Consider the following 23,663-nt stretch of genomic DNA (forward strand, 5'->3'; position numbering starts at 1 on the left):
TTGCTGGAATCCACGGATTGCCAGTCCGGGCCTGGGGGACAGGTCCAGGTATACAAAGGGATCCTGACTGATGGGTAATTTTAGTTTTGGGGATAAAAACTAGTGTACTCTTTTCGCCAGCACATTATAGCTATCCCAAGTTTATATTTAACAAAATGAGAGTGAAGGATTATATATTTCAGAATATATCACATATTGCCTTGTCATAAAGTACAGTTGCTACATTGGATTTGCAGAATGACCATTGGGTTCTTTAAAAAGACAATATTCTGCCATACAAAAAAGATCTTGGCTCTGGCGCCACCTGCTGGAGAAACAAGGCACTAAAGGAGAACTGAAGCATAACTTCCCTTGCCTATGCTGTATGATAAGCATGTGTTCCCATTGGCCTAAAGCTGCTGGAGGCAGAAGCGGGGCATAGTAAAGTCGCAGACAGGGAGGGCAGTAGGAAGTAGCTAGTATGACTTACCTTCCCAACAGGTCTGAACAACATAAAGAGGAGCCAAATCAACCATGTCTTGGTGAAAGGTTAGACCTTGCCCACTTTATAGTCACACTCTCCAAAATACCACATGCAATTCGCGAAACATCCCCATTTCTATTAGATTAGAATGGCAGCCTTAGAGCCACATTTGGGAATAGAGAAATGGGGAGTAAATATGAAGAGTGCTGGAGAGTAGGAATACACCAAATCCACTATTTTGGGATTCAGCTGAACCCCAAATCATTAGTGAAAGATTTGGCCGCATACTGAACTGAATCCTATTTTTCATATGCATATTAGATCATGGATGTGTTAAATAGAACCACGTGTTGTGCGTGTCATGTGACCAAAAACGCCATGTGGATTCGGATTCGGTTTGCCCAGGCACGTGGATTCGGCCACATCTTGCTGAAAAGGCAAGAATTTTGGTTGAATCCCTACTGGAGAGCAGGATACAATATGGAGAAGGGAGAGTTTAGGACATTAAAGGAACAGTAACACTAAAAAATGAAAGAGCTTTAAAGTAATAAAAATATAATGTACTGTTGCCTTGCACTGGTAAAACTGGTGTGTTTGCTACAGTAACACTACTATAATTTATATATAATAAGCTGCTGTGTAGCCACGGGGGCAGCCATTCAAGCTGGAAAAAAGGAGAAAAGGCACAGGTTACATAGCAGATAATAGATAAGTTCTGTAGAATACAATAGTGTTTTATCTGTTATCTGCTATGTGCCTGTGCCTTTTCTCCTTTGAATGGCTGCCTCCATGGCTACACAGCAGCTTATTTATATAAATTATAGTAGACTTTCTGAAGTAAACTTTCTGAATTACATTTTAGTTACTTTTATACACTTTCATTTTTTGGTGTTACTGTTCCTTTAACACTCGCATAGAGATAGAAGCTAATGGGACACTAGTGGGACAGCGGCGGAGAAGAGCAATGGAAAGGCAGAGGAAGGGGTTAAACAGAATAGGGATCTGTAAGGGTTAAAGTAAATGGGAGAAAAAAGGCAAATAAAAAGAATGCAGAAAGCATAAAAGGAGGGAGTCGGGGGAGCAGACTCAGCAAGGTGAGGGGATGATGTATAGCAGGATATGTGTATAACTTCTGCCATATTAAATCCCTGTGGCGGCTGGAAAAATGAGCTGCTCAATACACCAGTAGGTATTTTACTGACCTTACCCGCAAAATAATATATGTATTAAACTCTTGTTCCCAATTCCCAGCACCGGATTTCCAAATCATGTGCCCCTCAAACCCATTCCCCCCGCAATGTGTGTATGCACACGTGCACTATGCTGGTTCCGGTTGGCTTCTAAGCCCCACCCAGGGTTGCCAACTTTCCTGGCTCCTTACTTCGGCAGGGGGTGGGTGGTGATGTCACAGGGGGTGGGTGGTGATGTCACTTGGGTAGAACGGTGATGCTATGTGGGCGGGGCTATGACTTGCTGATGGGCTATTGGCAATTCCTACTTAATCTTACCTTTTCACCAAGAATTAGCCCCACAATCCGCCTGTCGACATCACTGCTCTGCCCCTTGATGTAATTGACCTGATATAGTGAAATTGTGGTGATATTGTAATAAGCAGGCAAATGAGGATGGTGCAGTGGTAACCTCCAGCCTGCAGATGGCAGCCTTGGGCAATGTGGGAACAGCAAGGCTGATACCAGACTGTGAAAAGAGAGGGTGGGAAAAGAGGAAAACAAGGCACTAAGGCAAGGGGGGAGCAGGCACAGGCATCCCCTGGGCTATAAGGTTGGCAAAGTGCAGGAAAGGCTGAACTGCAGGTTCCCCTTAGTGTTACAGGAAGGACTTCACTCTCCTTGCACTTTAGGGCCCTTAGGTTGCAGTTCCAATAGGCGCTCACTGTGGCTACTGCAGATCTAGGGCCTAGTTAGGGACTCAGGAAATTCAACCAAAACGTTAATTAGTCAGGCCCCAGGTTTCAGTGCCCATTAGGGTCAGTCACCCCTTCTTAGTTAGTGGCCCACCCAAGTGGAGAGCCAGGACTAAACACTAGACTGTGCAATCCCTGGGATCAACACATGGATGTCCTTTAATGGATTACAATTCTAATGTACTGGATCTCATCAATGTCACACCTTGGGTAACAGATAAGTGCGCACCAAAATAAAGTGTACACAGCAAGCAGGTTTGAACTCTTAGTTATATGCACCACAGGGGTTAATTAATTGTGTATGGGTTCAAAGGAACCCCTACCTTGCTAGGCTACCCAGAAGGTATCATTTAGTACAATATTACTGGCATGAAATGCAACCAGGCCCGGCCTGACAATCTGTGGGTTCTGGCAAATGCCGAGGGGCTGCTGTAAGGTGCCATAGTCACTATTTATTGGGCTGCTGGGGGGCTGTTTGGGCCCTACATGCGGCAGATATTACGTTAATTATTTTGTGTTTGCAAGGGGTTAAAGGATTCTTTTTTGGGAAAACATGTTTTCTTCAAAACCCATCAGTTAATAGAGCTTCTCCAGCAGAATCCTGCATTGAAATCTGTTTTTAAAAAACTTTTTATATTCAATTTTGAAATTTCCCATGGGACTAGCAATATTCTTCATTTCCCAGGGTGCCACAGCCATGTGACCCGTGCTCTGATAAACTTCAGTCACACTTTACTGCTACGCTGCAAGTTGGAGTGATATCTCCCCCCCCCCCCAGCAGCCAATCAGCAGAACAATGGGAAGGGAGCAAGATAGCAGCTCCCAGTAGGTATCAGAATAGCACTCAATAGTAAGAAATCCAAGTCCAAGACTTGGGACTCCTCCAGTTATATGGGAGTAGGAGAAACAATAGGTTAGCTGAAAGCAGTTCTAATGTGTAGCGCTGGCTCCTTCTGAAAGCTCAGACTCAGGCACAATGCACTGAGATGGCGCTGAAACACCAATATTACAGCTAAAGAAAATACATTTGTTGGTTTTAAATGGCAGACAGAATTATTTGCTTTGTAAACTGTGTAATTTAGAAATAAAAAGTACACCTTAAAAATCATGACAAAACCTTGCCTTGTGCATTGCTTGAGATATATATATATATAGTAAATATACGCAAAGTTCTGTTTAATTATAAGCAATAGCTGTGAGCAGTTTATGCCCTAGGTGGCATCTTGCCCTGGGCATTTGGCACAGTCAATTTCCCATCCTGAGAAACCCATGCCATGTAATATACCTGATTTCTGTGCTCCTCTCCTGGCAGCCACCGTGTCACACCAAAGAACAGCTCCCTTGCACGGTGTGGGGTTAAACTGTGACACAAAGCTATTTTAGATGTGAAACTAAGAACACTCTGACATTGCTAACTTGCCTGGGGAAGAAGTTGGGTGCAATTCAGTTGAATAACTGCCATATTTTTTTTTAAGCTGTGGGGAGAGCAGCTCTCATTATATACAAACAAATATAAAAGATCCAGCTCTTGAGTCAATGAATCAGAACCATTTTTATGAATTACAAATACTTAGGTGTTATAATGGAAACGCATTATATGATAGTTGTTTGGCCACCGAAGCTGATGTGGCATCCATCTTTGTCAACCACACCATTGAAGAGATGTCAACTAAACCCCATGTAATTAGGGTGATAAAGATTCAGTCATCTTCACTTACAATGGTATCATGAAATAAAGTCTCAAAATACCCCAAATGGATCTTCACTCTAATGATATGGGGTTACTACAGTGATTGTCTGTTAAAGGAACAGTAACACTAAAAAATAAAAATGTTTTAAAATAATTAAAATATAATGTACTCTTGCCCTGCACCGGTAAGGGCTCTGGTACACGGGGAGATTAGTCGCCCGCGGCAAAACTCCCTGCTCGCGAGTCTTTTTCGGCGATTTCCCGAAATCGCGCCGCCGCGTCTGCCATCCCGCCGGCGACTTACATGTTCGCCAGTGGGATGGCAGAGGGAAGGCAACCCGGGGAGATTAGTCGCCCGCGAGCAGGGAGTTTTGCCGCGGGCGACTAATCTCCCCGTGTACCAGAGCCCTAAAAGTTGTGTGTTAGCTTCAGAAAGACTACTGTAGTTAATAGAAATAGCTGTTGTGTAGCCACGGGGGCAGCCATTTAAATTAAAAAAAGAAGAAAAGGCACAGGTTACATAAGAAGATAACAGATAACTGTGTAGAATACAATGGGAATCTGCTACTTATCTGTTATCTGCTTAGTAACCTGTGCCTTTTCTCCTTTTTTCAATTTAAATGGCTGCCCCCATGGCTACACAACAGGGTATTTATATAAACTGCAGTAGTGTTTATGAAGCAAACACACAACTTTTACCAGTGCAGGGCAATAGTACATAGTATATTAATTATTTTTATACACTTTAATTTTTTGGTGTTACTGTTCCTTTAAAGTTTCCCAACCTTTTTGGTCAGGGGCTACCCTTAGTCATTCAGTCATAGTTCCAAAAATATTTAGGTTTTCACCCAAAATCACTTCATAGGTGATCTCCATGCTGGGCCTTGTGATATATCCAACAAATCAAATAGACTTTCTTACTAAATCTTACCCTAAATGACCCTTTAGCTGAACCCCCTGTCACTACCCGAGTCCAACTAGGTGGAGTAGCCCCCCCAGTTTGAGAACCGCTGGGTAAGCTGATATCTCTGCTTTTGCTGAGACATTAGGAAAAACTAAATACTACAGAGACCTGTTAGACCTTAAAGACCTAAGTTCCGTGAATGACACGAGGATTAGTACCTTTCAAGTGGTGCACCAGCTGTGACCTTTGTCCATATCATAATGTTCCTTCTCCATGGCTGATCAAGAGCTTAGAATGTTCCGTAGCACGGAACAATTTCTGAGAAAGTACAAGGGTTGAGCTAATAAGCATACATCCCTTCTTATTAAATTAACAAAGTTTATAGTTTAGGCAGTGTGGTCTTGAACAATAAAGAAAAACAAATTTCATTGATGATTGCTCACTTTTGAGACACCAAGGCCGTAAACAATATACACTGCACATTTGTACAGATCCTATTTTATCTGCGGGTACCCAAGTATGGTCAGCTAATTGTGACCTAAGTAGCTTTGGTTACAACGTAGGTGGACTGGGGTCCTACAGGACTGTAAACAAGACAAAGGTTTGGTAGGCAGAGAACGCAGCTGATAAAACAATTGTAAAAGAAACAGGGATGTCTTTGGGTCAGAAGTGGAGCCTGCTTCTTTAAGAGAGCATCCAATACTCAATTTGTTGTCTGCTGACCGATACTGACATACTGTGACTCTTCTTGAAGTTTTTAATAGGCAATTTTGTTGTCCATTCTGGTGGAGGGAGGAAGCCCCTGTGTGGGGGCCACTAGCGACTGTTGGTCATTGGGTGCTGAGAAAAGAATGATATGCATTGTAAAGTCCACATTTAGAAAGATCTTCAGCACCCCAGTTTTGTACACCTGTCAAGGGGGTTCTTGGGCAAATGTCAAGTGAAATCAAGAAGCAGTTTAATGAATTCTTCTGTGACCCCTTTCTGCTTGACTTTTGTATTATAACCATATGCAGTGTGTTGCCCACTTCTAGTGGGTGGAGGCACTAAGTGTACCAGGTACCCTCCACCATAGTCAAGTAGCTGAGGTTTTTCCTATGGCAATAGGGAAGTCGCACTTTCTAACATAGAAGTGACGTCCTTTCCAGGGCCCCTTACTCATGATAATGTTACCCATCCATGTGCCATAGGTATAGAGAGAGGCAAATGAAAAACCTTCCAGCAATGCTAGAGAAGCCAGATAGAGCAGCCAAGGGTTAGAGAGGTTGGAAGGTATCCTAGCAAAACAGAACGACACGCATGAGTTGGCAGCAGGCACAGCCTAATCTGGGCACGGAAACAAAAACAATTCACTCTCAGAATGTAAATCCGTTTGGCAAATTGGAAACAAAAGACTATATAATAAGTATTTAACCTCTTGGTCATCAAAGAGAGTTTATGGTAAGTAAAGGTTTTCTGCTAAAGGTGTGAGGATTTTAAGGCAATCAATATCTTGTTTATTTAGTATTCTGCAATAAATAATATTTCCCCTAACAGATTGCCCGGTAGCATAAAGTGTGCTTAGTATGGATTTTTTATGGATCTTTCCATTCTTACTTAATTCTGAATGTGAAAAAGATGGACAATTTAGACTATTGCCCCAAAGTGCTTTAGCCAGAACCATACCCTCCGTTCCAACTTCATTTTAAACTCCACCCACTTTCCGCCTTACCTCACTCAGGGGCCACAATTCAGGATTGCTGGGTGTTTCTGGGGCAGTTGGGAAGCACAAAGCAGATCAGATGCTTGTGGTCTACAAAGCTATATGAGTGGGCATTTTGGTAATTTTCTTCTTAATTGTCTGACCTTTTTGTTGGCTCTCATGGATCCCCCATCCCCTAATGCAGTGATCCCCAACCATTGGCTCATGAGCAACATGTTACTCACCACCCCCTTTGGTGTTTCTCTCAGTGGCCCCAAAGTAGGTGCCCATTTTTTCAAGTTTTGGAAGCCCAGAGGCACAGTTTTACTCCAAGCAGAGCCTCCTGCAGGCCAACAGTCAGCATGGGGCTACCATTTAGCCAATCACAGCCCTTATTTGGCATCCCCAATGAATTTCTTTCGTGCTTGTGTGGCTCACCAATACTTTTTACATCTGAGTGTGGCTCACAAGTGAAAATGGGTTGGGGACTTGCCGGGGCTTCCTCTGACTTGGTGTTTGTGTGACTGGATAGAACGCCAGCCTGTGTGTGGGGCCCTCTCAAAGAATAAAGGTCCGTCTATTTATATCTACCCATTGTATTTGGTGCTTTGTTCTTGAGTACAACAGTAATCTGCCCTTATCTTTCATTGAATTAAAAAAAAAATCAAACGGTGCAATGCTTGGTTACATCGGGAAACTATCATTATTTTATTGTTTTTATTTTTCAAGTCAATAGTTAACCAAGTTGCTAATTAATCATGATCACCCTCCCACTGTGTCCCTCGTCTCCTTTATAAAAATGCCAACTGCCTCTTCCAGCTTTGTTAGAGGCATGAAGATGCCAAGACGGAACTTACTTGTAAGGTCCATTCTTCTAAGCTTGGCTGTGATATCCTGCCTTGGGGAAGAGGATCCTGGATCCATCAGAGGTAATCATAACAGATAATTTATCTGAGGGCAATGGATAATGTCCTGTGCTGTGCATCTATTTTATGGGACTGCATGATTTTGCAATGATGTTATATTATAGAATTTTTTCAGGTTATTGGCAATTTCTGGGAAGTACATTGTTAAAAAATGATTATTCTAACTATCTGAAGCATAAATCAGTTTATCTATTTTTGATGTATGGCATAAAATGATTTGTCTATATATCAGTTCCATAAAGCCTTGATCTACACATATCTTTTGGGATTAAAAGGGAACCCCAACAAAGGTTGGCAAGAAATGTACTGTAAAATAGTCCTGCGACAGGCTGGATGTGAACAGATGGAACCAAGCAGCTTTGCCACTTATGGCAAGGGTGGCACACTTTTGGCTTCATCATACCATTACCTCCTGTTTGGTAGAGTTAGTGGCGGATACAGAGCAGCTGACATGGAAAGGAGCTTGTATAATACAGTGCCAACCAGATAAAGTGTGCTGACTGGTGTAACTACAGCCAATAAGGGCTTGCCTAGCAGGACTAGATTATAATTAAGTGAAATATTTTTCAAGACTATGGATTAAATTGTACCACTCTCCCCATTTCCTAATATGTTTGTACCCTAGGTAGCCTAGGTCTGTGGCTATGCTTTGCTGTGGGTAGGGACATATTTGCTAGAGTGTCCCATTCCTTCAGTTCCTCTTACTTCCTTGTACCCCTGATGTTGTCTCATACAATATGGGGGTTTTGGGTTAGACAGTGGCTAAATAGGTTCCACATTGGGTACTGTTTTTGGGTATAACTGTGGGTTGCAGGAAGAGTTGACATTTTTGGGAAAAAAAATACCATTCCTCCTATCTATTATGTTTATGGTTGCCACCTGGTCAGTATTTTAGTGGCCTGGCCATTAAAATAATACTCTGGCACTAGTATTCTCACCTCCTCTCACTCTCGCATCCAAGACTTCTCACGCGCTGCACCCATCCTCTGGAACACTCTTCCCCCGTCCCATTAGGCACTTCCAAACTCTCCAAGCCTTTAAACTGTATTAAAACTCACCTTTTCACTCAAGCCTATAACCTAAACCCCCCAAACATTCACTAACCACTGGTTTTCACCTCTCACTCTGCACTTACTGTCACTTTACACACCTACACGTACTTTAACACCCTGCTAATTACCCTGACCTTATGTCTCAGCCCTCCCCTTTAGAATGTTAGCTCTTGCGAGCAGGGCCCTCCCCCTACTGTCTCCGATCCCCATCCAATGTACTGCAAACCATTTTTGTGAATTGTTTATTTGTACATGTTAACTGTTCTGTCTTTTGCACCCCTCTAGTCTGTAAAGCTCTGTGTAAATTGATGGTGCTATATAAATACTATATAAACAATAATAATAATATTAATAGGGCAGAACAATATAATATAGTAAGGCTTATATTTTTTTCCAGAAAAGGTTGCAACCCTAGCTATGTTACTTTATTATTAAAAACATTGAGTATGAGTTTACCAGTAAATTACCAGCCAGGTGACAACTAGGGGTAGGCAGAAGGGGCATCTGACTAGGGTGCCAAGATTGCCACTATGTGTGTGTGGGGGGGGGGGGTGGAACTACCTAGGCACGTAGCCCTGCTGCCTCTAAATCCAGCCCAGATGAGTTGAGGCTAAAGAGAGGGAGAGTTGCCAAGTGGGTGGTGAGGTAAGTAGAAGGAGAGGGTAAGGGGGGAGTTGCCAAGTGGGTGGTGAGGTAAGTAGAAGGAGGGGCTGAGGGGAGAGTTGCCAAGTGGGTGGTGAGGTAAGTAGAAGGAGGGGCTGAGGGGAGAGTTGCCAAGTGGGTGGTGAGGTAAGTAGAAGGAGGGGCTGAGGGGAGAGTTGCCAAGCGGGTGGTGAGGTACGTAGAAGGAGGGGCTGAGGGGAGAGTTGCCAAATTGGTGGTGAGGTAAGTAGAAGGAGGGGCTGAGGGGAGAGTTGCCAAACGGGTGGTGAGGTAAGTAGAAGGAGGGGCTGAGGGGAGAGTTGCCAAGTGGGTGGTGAGGTAAGTAGAAGGAGGGGCTGAGGGGAGACTTGCCAAGCGGGTGATGAGGTAAGTAGAAGGAGGGGCTGATGGGAGAGTTGCCAAGCGGGTGGTGAGGTAAGTAGAAGGAGGGGCTGATGGGAGACTTGCCAAGCGGGTGGTGAGGTAAGTAGAAGGAGGGGCTGATGGGAGAGTTGCTAAGTGGGTGGTGAGGTAAGTAGAAGGAGGGGCTGATGGGAGAGTTGCCAAGTGGGTGGTGAGGTAAGTAGAAGGAGGGGCTGATGGGAGAGTTGCTAAGTGGGTGGTGAGGTAAGTAGAAGGAGGGGCTGATGGGAGAGTTGCTAAGTGGGTGGTGAGGTAAGTAGAAGGAGGGGCTGATGGGAGAGTTGCTAAGTGGGTGGTGAGGTAAGTAGAAGGAGGGGCTGATGGGAGAGTTGCCAAGTGGGTGGTGAGGTAAGTAGAAGGAGGGGCTGAGGGGAGAGTTGCCAAGTGGGTGGTGAGGTAAGTAGAAGAAGGGGCTGAGGGAGGAGTTGATTGGAGGGGGGCTGGGTAAGGGCCACGCTGGGGAATTGCCTTTGGTGCCCTTTTGCGTTGGCTCAGCTCTGCCTGTTTATAAGGGATTTTTGTCAAAATCTTTCCATATTAAAATAAGGTGCACGGTGCGGAGAAAGCCCATTGGGTTCTGCAAGGGACTTGAACTACCTTTCTCGAATCGTCGGTGGGAGAGAATCAAAGAAAGGCCAACACCCATGGACAGTGAGTCATGTATTTCCCAGTGTCTCCTACATATAGAATTCAGAGTGTTTTTATCATTTTGTATATAGTTGTGATGTTAAGAAATGAATAGGGAAAAACAATAAGGTTAGGAACATTTTAAGCTTGCCCACTATGCCCTACATTGGGGCCTCAGCAGATTTCTAGATATAGAAGCCATTAAAATGTTACTTCTGGTGCTAGGGAGATCTGCCAGTATTGCAGCTTTAAAATTAAAAGGGCAATGCTCAGTTCTAGTAACCCATAGCAACCAATCAGCAGGGATCACTTTCTTGTTTTGCTACTACGTGTTATTTGCCCTGAAGCAAATATTGCACCTGTTATAACATTACCCCTTACTCTATAACTATAGTATAGTATTAGAGAGACAAGATGATTTTTCTAACATATAGTCATGCCAAAATAGGAAAATGTACCTGAAAAAATAATCTGCACAATGCTGTGTGCCATTTTTACTTTCAGGTATCATTGAAACGCAATGGAAAGCACTTTTGTGGAGGAATCCTTGTGAGCCGTAGGCATGTACTTACTGCTTCCCACTGTTTACTTGACAGGTAACAAATTGTTAAAAATACTGTACATATAGGCTCCTAGAAAATGGCTTCTATAGGAACCCAGAGGCTGTCTCCACTGCTACTATAGGCACCATCTCTCCCTACTATACCTGCTATCCCACAGCCCCAGTCCCTTCCCAGAGGCTATTATCCCCCCACTGCTACTATAGGCACCATCTCTCCCTACTATACCTGCTATCCCACAACCCCAGTCCCTTCCCAGAGGCTATTATCCCCCACTGCTACTATAGGCACCATCTCTCCCTACTATACCTGCTATCCCACAGCCCCAGTCCCTTCCCAGAGGCTATTATCCCCCCACTGCTACTATAGGCACCATCTCTCCCTACTATACCTGCTATCCCACAGCCCCAGTCCCTTCCCAGAGGCTATTATCCCCCACTGCTACTATAGGCACCATCTCTCCCTACTATACCTGCTATCCCACAGCCCCAGTCCCTTCCCAGAGGCTATTATCCCCCCACTGCTACTATAGGCACCATCTCTCCCTACTATACCTGCTATCCCACAGCCCCAGTCCCTTCCCAGAGGCTATTATCCCCCCACTGCTACTATAGGCACCATCTCTCCCTACTATACCTGCTATCCCACAGCCCCAGTCCCTTCCCAGAGGCTATTATCCCCCCACTGCTACTATAGGCACCATCTCTCCCTACTATACCTGCTATCCCACAGCCCCAGTCCCTTCCCAGAGGCTATTAACCCCCCACTGCTACTATAGGCACCATCTCTCCCTACTATACCTGCTATCCCACAGCCCCAGTCCCTTCCCAGAGGCTATTATCCCACTGCTACTATAGGTACCATCTCTCCCTACTATACCTGCTATCCCACAGCCCCAGTCCCTTCCCAGAGGCTATTATCCCCCCACTGCTACTATAGGCACCATCTCTCCCTACTATACCTGCTATCCCACAGCCCCAGTCCCTTCCCAGAGGCTATTATCCCACTGCTACTATAGGTACCATCTCTCCCTACTATACCTGCTATCCCACAGCCCCAGTCCCTTCCCAGAGGCTATTATCCCCCACTGCTACTATAGGCACCATCTCTCCCTACTATACCTGCTATCCCACAGCCCCAGTCCCTTCCCAGAGGCTATTATCCCCCCCACTGCTACTATAGGCACCATCTCTCCCTACTATACCTGCTATCCCACAGCCCCATTCCCTTCCCAGAGGCTATTATCCCCCCACTGCTACTATAGGCACCATCTCTCCCTACTATACCTGCTATCCCACAGCCCCAGTCCCTTCCCAGAGGCTATTATCCCCCCACTGCTACTATAGGCACCATCTCTCCCTACTATACCTGCTATCCCACAGCCCCAGTCCCTTCCCAGAGGCTATTATCCCCCCACTGCTACTATAGGCACCATCTCTCCCTACTATACCTGCTATCCCACAGCCCCAGTCCCTTCCCAGAGGCTATTATCCCACTGCTACTATAGGCACCATCTCTCCCTACTATACCTGCTATCCCACAGCCCCAGTCCCTTCCCAGAGGCTATTATCCCCCCACTGCTACTATAGGCACCATCTCTCCCTACTATACCTGCTATCCCACAGCCCCAGTCTGTAATTTATTTTCTTAATTTCATTTACAGGAATGTGAAATCTTATATCAGAGTTTTTTTTGGAGAATATGATCAAACGATAAAAGAAGATACAGAGCAGACGTTTAAGGTTATCGAAATCTTCAAACACCCTGACTTTAACTATACCCAGCCAATGAACTATGATGTTGCTGTGCTGGTGCTGGATGGTGCCGTAACCTTTGGTAACTGATTCACAGGGAGTAAAGCTGTTAACTTGATTTATAGTTATCTGATAAATGCCTGAGGTTATTTAAAATATAACAATAGGACACTTCTTTAAATAAGGCCAATATTGCCAGACATTGCTTGTCACATGACAAAATAAGTACACTTACCCGCAAGCTAAGAAATAGTATTTCTGTGGGTGCTATTTGACATTCTTAGACCTCAAAATTTTTTTTTATAAAATCAACTTTGTCATAACAAAATTGATTATGGAGCCACAAATAAAAACTGTCAGCATACAGTGAATCTTAAGCAAAAAGATATCCCTGAACACTTTGCCTGCATTGTATCTGCTATCTGCTATTCAGTTACCGTGTAATTATCTACCCTAGCTACCGGTAAGATGACTAATGTAGTTTTGGTACGGATGATTATCACCGAGGAATCCTCTTACATCATTACACATAATTAAAGGGGTTGTTCACCTTTAAATTAACTTTTAATATGATGTAGAGAGTGCTATTCTGAGACAATTTCAAATTGGTCTTCATGTTTTATTGTTTGCAGTTTTTGAATGATTTCAATTTTTGTTTAGCAGCTCTCCAGTTTGGAATTTCAGCAACTATCTGGTTGCTAGGGTCCAATTTAACCAAGTAGCAGGTAGTGGTCTGAATGAGAGACTGGAAATGAATAAAATAGCGCTAAATATAAAGATAAGTAATAAAGATGATCAATAACAATACAATTGTAGCCTCACAGAGCAATAGCTATTTGGCTACTGGGGTCAGTGACGCCCCATTTTAAAGATAGAAAGAGTCAGAAGAAGAAGACAAATAATTCAAAAACTATATCGAATAAAAAATGAAGACAAATAGAAAAGTTGCGAAGAATTGGCAATTCTTTAACATACAAAAAGTTAACCTGAAGGTGAACCACCCCTTTAAAGGCCTTCTTTGGGGAGTTAAGGGGCAAAAAAAAAGTGGGCGACTAATCTCCCCATGGCCATCACCCTTAGGGTTATGGCAAACAGGCATTTCGACAGCTATGTGGTGGAAACAATTAATATTAAAAATGGCCTGTCTGCCTGTCACTAATTCCCTTATTAATTAGAGGGAAAATGATCTGCCTGAAGCACTTGCCATATTTTATATACTGAATTTATTTCACCAGCCTAAAGGTTCATCATCTGTATAATAGGTCAGGATCCAGGCCTTTGTCGCCAGAGCTCCCCATCTTGGATTCTATTAGGAGTGTCAGTGACACTGCACATGCTCAAAGTTCTCTGGGCAGCTGTTGGGGAGCTAAACGTAGGGGTCTTTACAAATCATTAAGCAGAAAATTAAGTTTATCCATGATTTAGGGTTGATTTTTAAGTTCTGATGCAGACTGCACTGGACTCTGAGCTGCCATAATGCCATAATGTGAATATATATTAATTACTAATCAGCCTTGTATTGTATATATACAGTATATTGTGCGTGGGTCCCTAAGCTCAGGTAAGTGACAGCAGCCCAGAGCATGTGCTGAGAATCAGCAGAAAAGGAGATGGGGGGCTACTGGGGGCATCTTTAGGGGTACAAATCTCCCCTGCTAAAGGGCTGTGGTGCAGAAGCCTAAAAAATAATGTGCTGCATTTTTTACCCTACATTTTTTGTTATGCTTTTAATTAGTGGCCCTCCTGTCAGTTTTGCATGTGCTTGAGATACAGAGTTTTAATATAGGGTCTACTTTGGAAATCAGCAGCAGTCACATTGCCCACGTGCCATTAGCCTACTTATAGGTTGGATCTATTATATTTTATTATAATTACTTGTTAGTATAAAGAAAACAAAGAATATACCCCTCACTTTATGTTTCTAGGTTATTTAGTGTAGGGATAATGGTAAACTGCATTTGTTTTATTCACTGATCTTCAAGCTTTTGTTTTTTTTTTTAATCTGTTTTCAGATGACAATATCCAACCAGCATGTATGCCAAACCCAGATGATGTTTTTGAACCGGGTGACCTATGTGTTACTCTTGGGTGGGGTCATTTAACAGAAAGTAAGAATATTTGCTTATAAAGAATTACTGAAGTAACACAAAGCACTTGATGTAACATGCCTTGCAACAATCCCAGTCTGAGCAGCTCAAAGCCCATAACCCTCAAAGCCCATAACCCTCAAAGCCCATAACCCTCAAAGCCCATAACCCTCAAAGCCCATAACCCTCAAAGCCCATAACCCTCAAAGCCCATAACCCTCAAAGCCCATAACCCTCAAAGCCCATAACCCTCAAAGCCCATAACCCTCAAAGCCCATGCCAAATTGATCCCAGCCAGGTTCCTGACCTTCCTGAATTTTGACACAGTTTGGTGTAGTTTGGGTTCCTTTTTATATGCCTGTAGCTTGAAAGGTAAGATAACATAACCCAACCAAACGAACAGATCTTTCCCTGACGTGCCCAGCTAAGGGTTGGCAATATCAGGCTAATCCTGTCTCCGTTGTTGCAATCCAATCATTTGGCCCCAGGCCGAAAATGGTCAAATTGCAACAATTAAAATAGGAGCGGTCTGAAACAAGGACCACATCAATGAGCTGATGCAGTCCCCGTTCAAACCTGCCCGATAGACACCTGGCCAATTTTCGAAAAGATATCAGTTGGATAGGGCCATCCGGGGTTCCCAAACACAAGCAAATAAGCTGCCAAATCAGTATAAAGGACTCAAATTGGCATCTTAAATCTGCATCAAAGCATCAAAGAACTCACGCAGCGAGTTAAGGTGGCCATACACGTATGGGCACTAACGACAGGCATGCCTGACCGACATCTGGCCTGAAATCGGCCAGTTCTCGGGCAGGTTTAAAAATCAGTTGGATTGGGGACCGCATCGGCAGTCCCTGAACCGACGGATGCCCAAACCTGTCGTTCTAATTCAATTGTTTGGCCCTGGGTCCAAACGACCAAATTAGCCCGATATTGCCCACACGTAGGTGGGGATATCGGGAGAAGATCCGCTCGCTTGGCGACCTCACCAAGCGAGCGGATCTTAGCGTGTATTGATCTCTGTGATTACTAGACACACTACTAGGCACACCCATGATTAGAGTTGTCAGGGTGTAATGGTCGTGACTGAAAGTGGTCAGATGTTCTTGGGGCATGGCCAAAAACCAGGAAATTGTCTAGAGGTTGAAATATCTGAATATACTCCCCAATTAGTTACCCTTTAGGAGTCTTAAACACATTATTACAAGCAGGTATAAATGCCATGTAACCCTGTAGCTAACTGTCAAACTTGTTGCATATTGGCTGTTATGGGTGACTGCACTACAGAAATTCTCACCCATGTAAGCTGATGTACCCCCTGTGTCTCATGTTGTTTAAGAAAAAACAAAAGACTTTTGTAAAGGGTAACTGTAACCATTGTGCAAGATGTGTCATGTTGTACCAGACAACTCTGTCACTCGATCATTTGAAATTTGAGTTTTGGGTTCCTTTTCCTATGATTTAAGAGCATCTGATAAATACATTTTGACTCTATCTTTTGCTACACCTTCAATTGTCTAGGCCACCTAGACAAGTTATATCTAGACATAATCTACCTAAACTGTGGCTTTTTTCCATCAAGTCTTTCTACCCTTTGATTTATGTAAAAGGTTTGTAGAAGGATCAGGCCCAGGATATATAGGCAACATATCCATAGCCCTTAGCTACAGTACCTTGATACAGGGTCAGCTCTTGTATTCTCTGGCTTTGTACAGATGGAATACTCCCTGGTGTTTTACAAGAGGTCCTCTTACCCCTCGTGAACCTCTCGATATGCCTGGATGTCATGGCGACTCTAAAAGGAGCCGTTGTGTCTTCGAAGATAGTGTGTGCTGGATTTCCAGAAGGAGGGAAGGATGCCTGCCAGGTGAATATTTGTCATGTCATTCTCTGTAGAGACAGCAAATTCAATGCTGTTGGGATTGTGATGGGAGGGGTAGGACAATGTTATACCTAAAATTATTTATAGTGCTTTTAACTGGTTAGGTAAATGCGTACATGATTATTTGTCAGTATGGTTGTGGGATACTACAACATGATATATAAGAGGTAATTATAAAATTCCCCACGGCAGAAGTGGAAGAGCACACAAGATTGCGCTCCTTGGTGCCCAAGCACTCAAGCACTTTGCTCGGGGGAATGGCTGCAATGTGAACAGTGCACTGTCAGGTGGTGTGTGTCAACCCTGTCCATACTTTATGCCAAAGGGCATGTACTAAGATCAGGGCCCCATTGTGGCCTGCATCCCTCACTTGCATGTCTGAATGACACACAAATATTATTTGCAGGATGCCTATATGCCTTCCCCATCTGTCCCTCTTGAATAAAATTCTGCTAAACACAAGCAGCCCTCTATTCAAGTGGGTAGCTGATCTTTGCCAAATCCTACTGGATCATATTGCAGGCCTAAGGAGATCTGTTGAGCAAGGGCCCCTTGAACATACTGATGGGATTTCTAAACCTAGTTATAGATGTCTGGCCCCTATACATTAGGCTAGAAGCTTCCAACTCAATCTGGAGGGGCTATGTCAGCAGCTTATGCTGGCCAAATGCAGACCCTGAATGGTCAAATTTCATACGGGGCATATGAACCAGGAAATAATTTTGAATTGGGCAAAAATAGGCAAAACCACTTTTCAGTATGATACAGGTATGGGATCCATTATCCAGAAGCCCATTATTCAGGAAGATCTGAACTGCGGGAAGGCAATCTCCCATAGACTCCATTTTAATCTAATATTTCAAATTTTTTAAGATGATGTCCATTTTCTCTGTAATAATCAAACAGTACCTATTACTTGATCCCAACTATGATATAATTAATCCTTATTAGATGCAAAAAATCCTATCGGGTTTAATTATGTTTACATTATTTTTTATTTGACTTAAGGTATGAAGATCCACATTACAAAAAAAACCCTTATCTGGAAAACCCCAGTCCCCGAGCATTCTGGATAACAGGTCCCATATTTTTATTAACATTGTGGGCTAATTGTATTACTTTTGGGATAATGAGTGTTTTGCCACAATGCCTATTGCAGGGGGATTCAGGAGGCCCATTGCTGTGCCAACGCCGTCATGGAACTTGGGTGCTACATGGTCTGACCTCCTGGGGGATGGGGTGTGGACGTTCATGGAAAAATAATATGTTTTTGCCTGCTAATAGGAAAGGATCTCCAGGCATTTTCACAGACATCCAGAAATTGCTTGGCTGGGTTAGCTTTCAATTGAATACAGGTAATGCCAAAGTGCAAATATAAAACATTGTCTCATTGTATTCATGTAATGTTGCTGTTCTTTATCAATGTATATTCACTGTATACAAAATGGCTCTATATAACTATGGAATTTTGCAGACATGTTTTAGTGACTGTTTTTTATTCCCATTTGACATATTTATAGCTGTCACAAAAGAATCCAAGGGTAAGTACACTCTGCTAATGGGCTTCCCAAGGTGGCATTATGTGTGAGAGATTACAATGGCTGTTTGTCGTGTAATGCAGAAAGCTGCAGCGTACAGGATGGCGTGCTCTCCGGAAAATCAGGGGTGCTAAGGTTTCCCCATAAAAACAATCTTCGTTACAGGAACAATGAGTAAGTGCGTTCTTTTACACTTTTTTTTACCTTCATGGGATAGGAGGTGGGCAGGGAGTACCTTTATTACTAGTACCTAATCCTTGGGGGTTAGAACCTGAGCATCAGTGAGATAGGTGATTACCCATAAATAAAAGACTTAAGCTGGCCTCGTTTATATGATAATATCGGTGCATGTATGGTGGATCAATGTCGATCTTGTCAATTGGGCGGAACAAAAGATTTTGATTGGGTTGGTGTTGATTGGGCTGAATTCCTATTGTTTCTACCTCCATATGTGACGATTCAGCCCTGAACGTCAGTGGAAGGTAAGAAAAAAAAAACGTTCTTTCCTACGACCAATGGTAATTGTAACGTGTATGGCCACCTTGGGGATTGATGGATAAGTAAACCTTGGTTTAAAAACCTTTTATTTTTTAAACCAAAGATATTTCCTCTCGAGGCAACTTCCACGATTTAAGGGAAATCGCGCCGCCACGTATGCCATCTCACTGGCGATTTACATTTTTGCCGGTGGGATGGCAATTCGGGGAGCTTATTAGCCCGCAAACAGGGAGATTTGTCGCGGGCGACTAATCTCCCCGTGTGCCAGAGCCCTTACTGTTTCTGGGGTTGAAGCTTTGCCACTTTACAGGAAGTAACAATCTGGCAGAATGTTCCAGACACCAGTTGAGATAACAAGATTAGGGTGCCTATAGGTGCATCTAGGTCTATTTTACCTGCAGCAGGGTCAGTAGCTGCATGAACACAGTCTCTCAGTATTTAATGGGTCAAAAGATCAAATGGGGAATTGCAGTTGTCACACCTCCTGATTGTTGCTGGATATGTGAGATCCTGTTATTCATTTTACCTTGCACCATATTACTTCCCTGTTATATGTCACTGTACTACATAGCTTTTGGCTACATCAGGGGGCCCAGTGGTACATTAACTGATAAGTAGTTCAGTATATCTACTAGTGTATTATAATAGGATAATTGGATATAAGGTGTGTTCTCTCCCTATTAAAGGCTGTGCAGATGGAATTTCACTGTACCTAAAAACATGCACATCTTACTGAATTTCACCCATTTTGATGTGGAGTCTGATATCTCTTGCAATTTGGATTATCTGGCAATTTATACTGCTTCAGATAGGCTCATCGGTAAGTAGTCAAAAACAAAAGAAAACCTTTAATTGTTATCTAAAGCTGGGGTACCATTAGGGAAGACTATAAAGGGCATTTGCCCTTGTCTCCAGAATGGGAGGGATCCCATAAAAAAAATCTGTAGATTCCTGCATAATGTTTTGTTGATCCAGAGGAATGCAAAAAAAAAAAAAAAAGAAAAGGCATTCTTGACTCCAGAGGGGCAATAGGACCAGCCCCTGAATCAAGTTTAAACTAAAGGTGGCCATACATGGGCAGATTTCAGCTGCCGATTCAGGTCCTTCAGCAGTTTATCTGTCTGTATATGGGCACCCCCAATGAGGCAGGTTTGATTTTCCGTGGGCTCTGGGATGCGGTTCTCAGTCAGACAGCCCATATACCCACCGTTTTAATTCAATTATTTAGCCCTAGGTAGGCATATCAGTAGGCACATTGGTAGACCTTGATAAATGAGTGGATCACACCATGTATGGCCACCTTTAGAGTGTTACAAACCTTTCTTGAATCTGACTAATGTATCTACCAGTATGACTGTCTGACACCTAACTATAACAAGGCCAACTTTAATGCTAACTAGTAATTTTAGTGATTTGTTCCACAGGGAAGTTTTGCGGTGATATGCCACCCAGGTCCCTTCTCATCTCCTTTTCAAGCATCAAGCTAAAATTCTATTCAGACTTTCATAAAAACCATACTGGATTTAATTTGTCCTATTCAGCCGTGGAACCCAACACCTACCCAGGTACTGGTCTGCCATAGATATGTATTTAGTACCATTTGGTACTGCTCACAAATATATTGTTATATACCCTATGGAGTTAGGTGACTCAGCATTTTGTAACACCACCACAGCTTCTCTTTTATCTTTTGTTTAAACAGGTGCCCTATTGCCCTACTCACAGCAGCTTATTTATATAAACTGTAGCAGTGTTACTGAAGCAGACATACATTTTTTACCACTACAGGCTATATGTTTGCTTTATTTAATTGCATAGAAGACCCATATATTTTTTAACTAAAAACTAAATTAAACAGGAAGGAAGTTGAATCAAGGGAACTTGCTGTTCCACACACTCAGCAAATGTGTCTGTTTTTTTTATAAAGCATTTTATCTCATATTGCTTTATTTTATAGACTCAGGTTGCGGATCTTTTGCTGTGATCTTTGAGGAAGGAGAGATACAAAGTATGAATTACCCTGAGAATTACTTAGGCAACTCTAGATGCCACTGGATAATTCATGGTCCACCTGATTCCTATATTAAGGTACATTACAGGGATGTTTTCAGAACTCAAAATAGGCAGCCCCCACTTTGCAGTCATTCTACCGAGGTGGAATACCATATATCTCTATTGGGACCATACTTATGGATATGGGGAGTAGTCTACCTACAGGATTGTTTTCTGTAGGTAGGTATCTGTGGGAGATATTGGGGTAACCTCACTAAGGGAGAGTATCTAGTGTCCTGTATGACCCTCCTAGGAATGTTGAGTTGTCAATATCTTTCTTATGTCTTTTCCTAAAGGTGTTCTATTCTTGAGCTGGTACTGGCAGACTTCCAGCCAAGATCTAGGAACCCATAAGATTAAATTATTTAGTGTGGTGCTACATTCAATGCTAAGTTGCTGTAGGAGCAAAATGTCCTTAGAGCAGGGTAGCCAAGCACCCTAATGCTCCACCAGTGGGACAAAGGGACTTTACAGTGTAGGGGGATGAGATATATGAAAATACACCCAGAAGTATATCCCCATGATAATGTAAAGGCAGCCTGCACGTTCCTGCTCTTAACACCTTTGTTATTTATGGACAAACTATTTGCTTCCAGGGAAACTTAACCAAATCGGTGCCCAGGACCAGGTAGCTAGGGATAAAAAGCTGGTGCTGTGTGTATTTGCCATTGCACACCAGGACAGTCGAACTAAAAAAAGGGCATCAAGTCTTTCTGGATGGAGAATTAATGTCAAGAGTTTTCAAGGGCTGTAATTACAAAGCTAGTGTATGTATAGTGTCTGATTTGTAGTCACGCCCGGACTGGGATTTTAAAATAGAGCACAGAGTACCAAGTACACAGAGGCCCAAACAGCCCCCCATCAGCCCAATAAATAGTGACTGTCTATGGCATCTTACAGCAGCCCCTCTGGCATTTGCCAGAACCCACAGATTGCCAGTCCTGGCCTGTTTGTAATGTACAAATCTTAATGGTATATGTAGTTTATGTAGGCATCACTTATGTTCCCCTTGGCTGGCCTGAAGGGGTTTTGTTTGCTTTCCTATATGAACATGCTGTTTCTGCTGAATTTATATTTTGTACATTTCACCTCTCTCTGTTTTTAATTTTTTTCAGCTGGAATTTGAAGACTTTGCACTGGAACCCTCTGATGGGTGCAGATATGACTATCTGGCAGTTTATCAGGATTTGGCTGCTGAGGACATAATTGGTTAGTTCATGCCGAGCATTTGGGGCAAGATTGAAGCTGGAACTAACAGCTCATCTGCGTCTTTTCTTTATTGTGTTTGTGATTTCTGTGTGGATGTTTTAAGTTCATGATGTAGAGAATGCTATTTTTAGGGATGCACAGAATCCAGGATTCAATTTGGGATTTGACCAAGATTCAACCTTTTTTGGCAGGATTCAAATTCAGCCGAATTCATGGTCCTGGCCAAACTGAATCCGAATGCTTAAAATCATGTTACTTTTCGCCTCATAAACGAGAAAGTTGAAAATGTTAAGGTGCTTTTTACGCCTTCTATGCCTTAGTTTGGAAATTAGGATTCGGTTCAGTATTCGTCTGAATCTTTCACGAAGGATTTGGGGTTCAGGCCTATCCCGAAATAGTGGATTTGGTGCATCCCTATTCTTTAGAGACAGTTTGCAAGTGGTTTTCATTTTTTATTGCAGTTGTTTAATTACTCAACTTTTTGTTTAGCAACACTCCAGTTTGGAATTTCAGGAGCTATCTGGTCGCTAGGGTCCAATTTATCTAGCAACCAGGCAGTAGTTTGAAAGAGAGACAGGAATATGAATAGAGGAGGGCCTAAATAGAAAGATAAGTAATGCAAACTAACAACAACAATAAAAGTGTAGCCTCACAGAGCAATAGATTTTTTACTGCTGGGGTTAGTGACCCCCATTTTAAAGCTGGAAAAAGTCAGAAGAGGAAGGCTAATCATTCAAAAAGTATAACAAATAAAAATGAAAACCTATTGAAAAGTTTCTAAGAATAGGACATTCTATAACATACTAAAAATTGACCCGAATGTAAACCAACCCTTTAAAACTGCCTTCTTGACATTGAGAAATTATGGGGCAATTTTTCTATTTATATTATGGCTTTAGGGACCATTGGGAATTGCATTATGAAGCAATATTTGAGACATGTCTAACATAGTACTGTTTGTGGGTTCATAAGGCCTAGGCCAGGGATCCCCAACCTTTCTTACTCAGGAGCCACAGTCAAATGTAAAAAGACTTTGGGAGCAACAGAAGCATCATACAAGTTCATGGAGGTGCCAAAGGCTGTGATTGCCAATTTGTTAGCCTCTATGCGGGCTACCAGCCTCTAGGGGGCTCTGTTTTGTAGAACATCTAGTTTTTAATCAACCAAATCCTGCTACCAAGCTAGGAATTTAAAAATAAGCACCTGCTTTGGGGACACTAGGAGCAACATCCAAGGGGTTGCCAAGAGTTAAAGACAGGGCCTATGGCAAGGTAGTTGTTATATTCCAACCCCTAGAATCACACATAGGGTGTTGGAGACCAACAACAACCAGAGGGATACAAATTGAACACCACTAGTGTATATTCTGATGTATATAATGAAAGTTGTTACACAATATGCAATGTCCTTTTTAATTTTATCTGTGGTCCCCCCATGGCCCCTGCTCTTATGAATGGGGTCCATAGCAAATGCTTTCTAGACCCTACAATAAAGCCATGTAACCATTTCTTGGCACACTCATTTCTTTGGGCTGTATACTTGCTTATGATTTTTTAATTCTCTTTGAATGTGAAACATACTAGGAACTGGGATTTTAGCGCAGTGCTTCCACCTAGTGGACCCTGAGGGACACACCTCAGGGGAAATTCCACTGGGAAATAATTACACACACTTTGCAGCAAGCATAACTTTTTTTTATAACAGTCTGTAGCCAGGCTGGATGATGTTACAGACAGAAAAACATGGGA

At 42.8% G+C, this 23,663-nt stretch overlaps 1 protein-coding gene across 1 annotated transcript in view; it reads left to right on the forward strand.

The window, feature by feature from the left end:
- Positions 1–7,460: 7,460 nt before the first annotated feature.
- ovch2 (uncharacterized LOC100496902) overlaps positions 7,461–23,663 on the forward strand; it is a 32,320-nt gene continuing 16,117 nt past the window's right edge. The window contains exons 1-13 of the mRNA XM_031900502.1: positions 7,461–7,591; positions 10,253–10,356; positions 10,837–10,928; positions 12,556–12,728; positions 14,659–14,754; positions 16,452–16,603; positions 17,778–17,973; positions 18,139–18,159; positions 18,240–18,330; positions 19,341–19,474; positions 20,079–20,219; positions 20,612–20,742; positions 21,822–21,915. Of these exons, the coding sequence (XP_031756362.1) occupies positions 7,462–7,591; positions 10,253–10,356; positions 10,837–10,928; positions 12,556–12,728; positions 14,659–14,754; positions 16,452–16,603; positions 17,778–17,973; positions 18,139–18,159; positions 18,240–18,330; positions 19,341–19,474; positions 20,079–20,219; positions 20,612–20,742; positions 21,822–21,915 (1,555 nt within the window). The 5' untranslated portion in view covers position 7,461. The remainder of the gene's footprint in view (positions 7,592–10,252; positions 10,357–10,836; positions 10,929–12,555; positions 12,729–14,658; positions 14,755–16,451; positions 16,604–17,777; positions 17,974–18,138; positions 18,160–18,239; positions 18,331–19,340; positions 19,475–20,078; positions 20,220–20,611; positions 20,743–21,821; positions 21,916–23,663) is intronic.

Source organism: Xenopus tropicalis, chromosome 4 (genome assembly GCF_000004195.4).
Source record: "Xenopus tropicalis strain Nigerian chromosome 4, UCB_Xtro_10.0, whole genome shotgun sequence".
NCBI lineage: Eukaryota > Metazoa > Chordata > Amphibia > Anura > Pipidae > Xenopus > Xenopus tropicalis.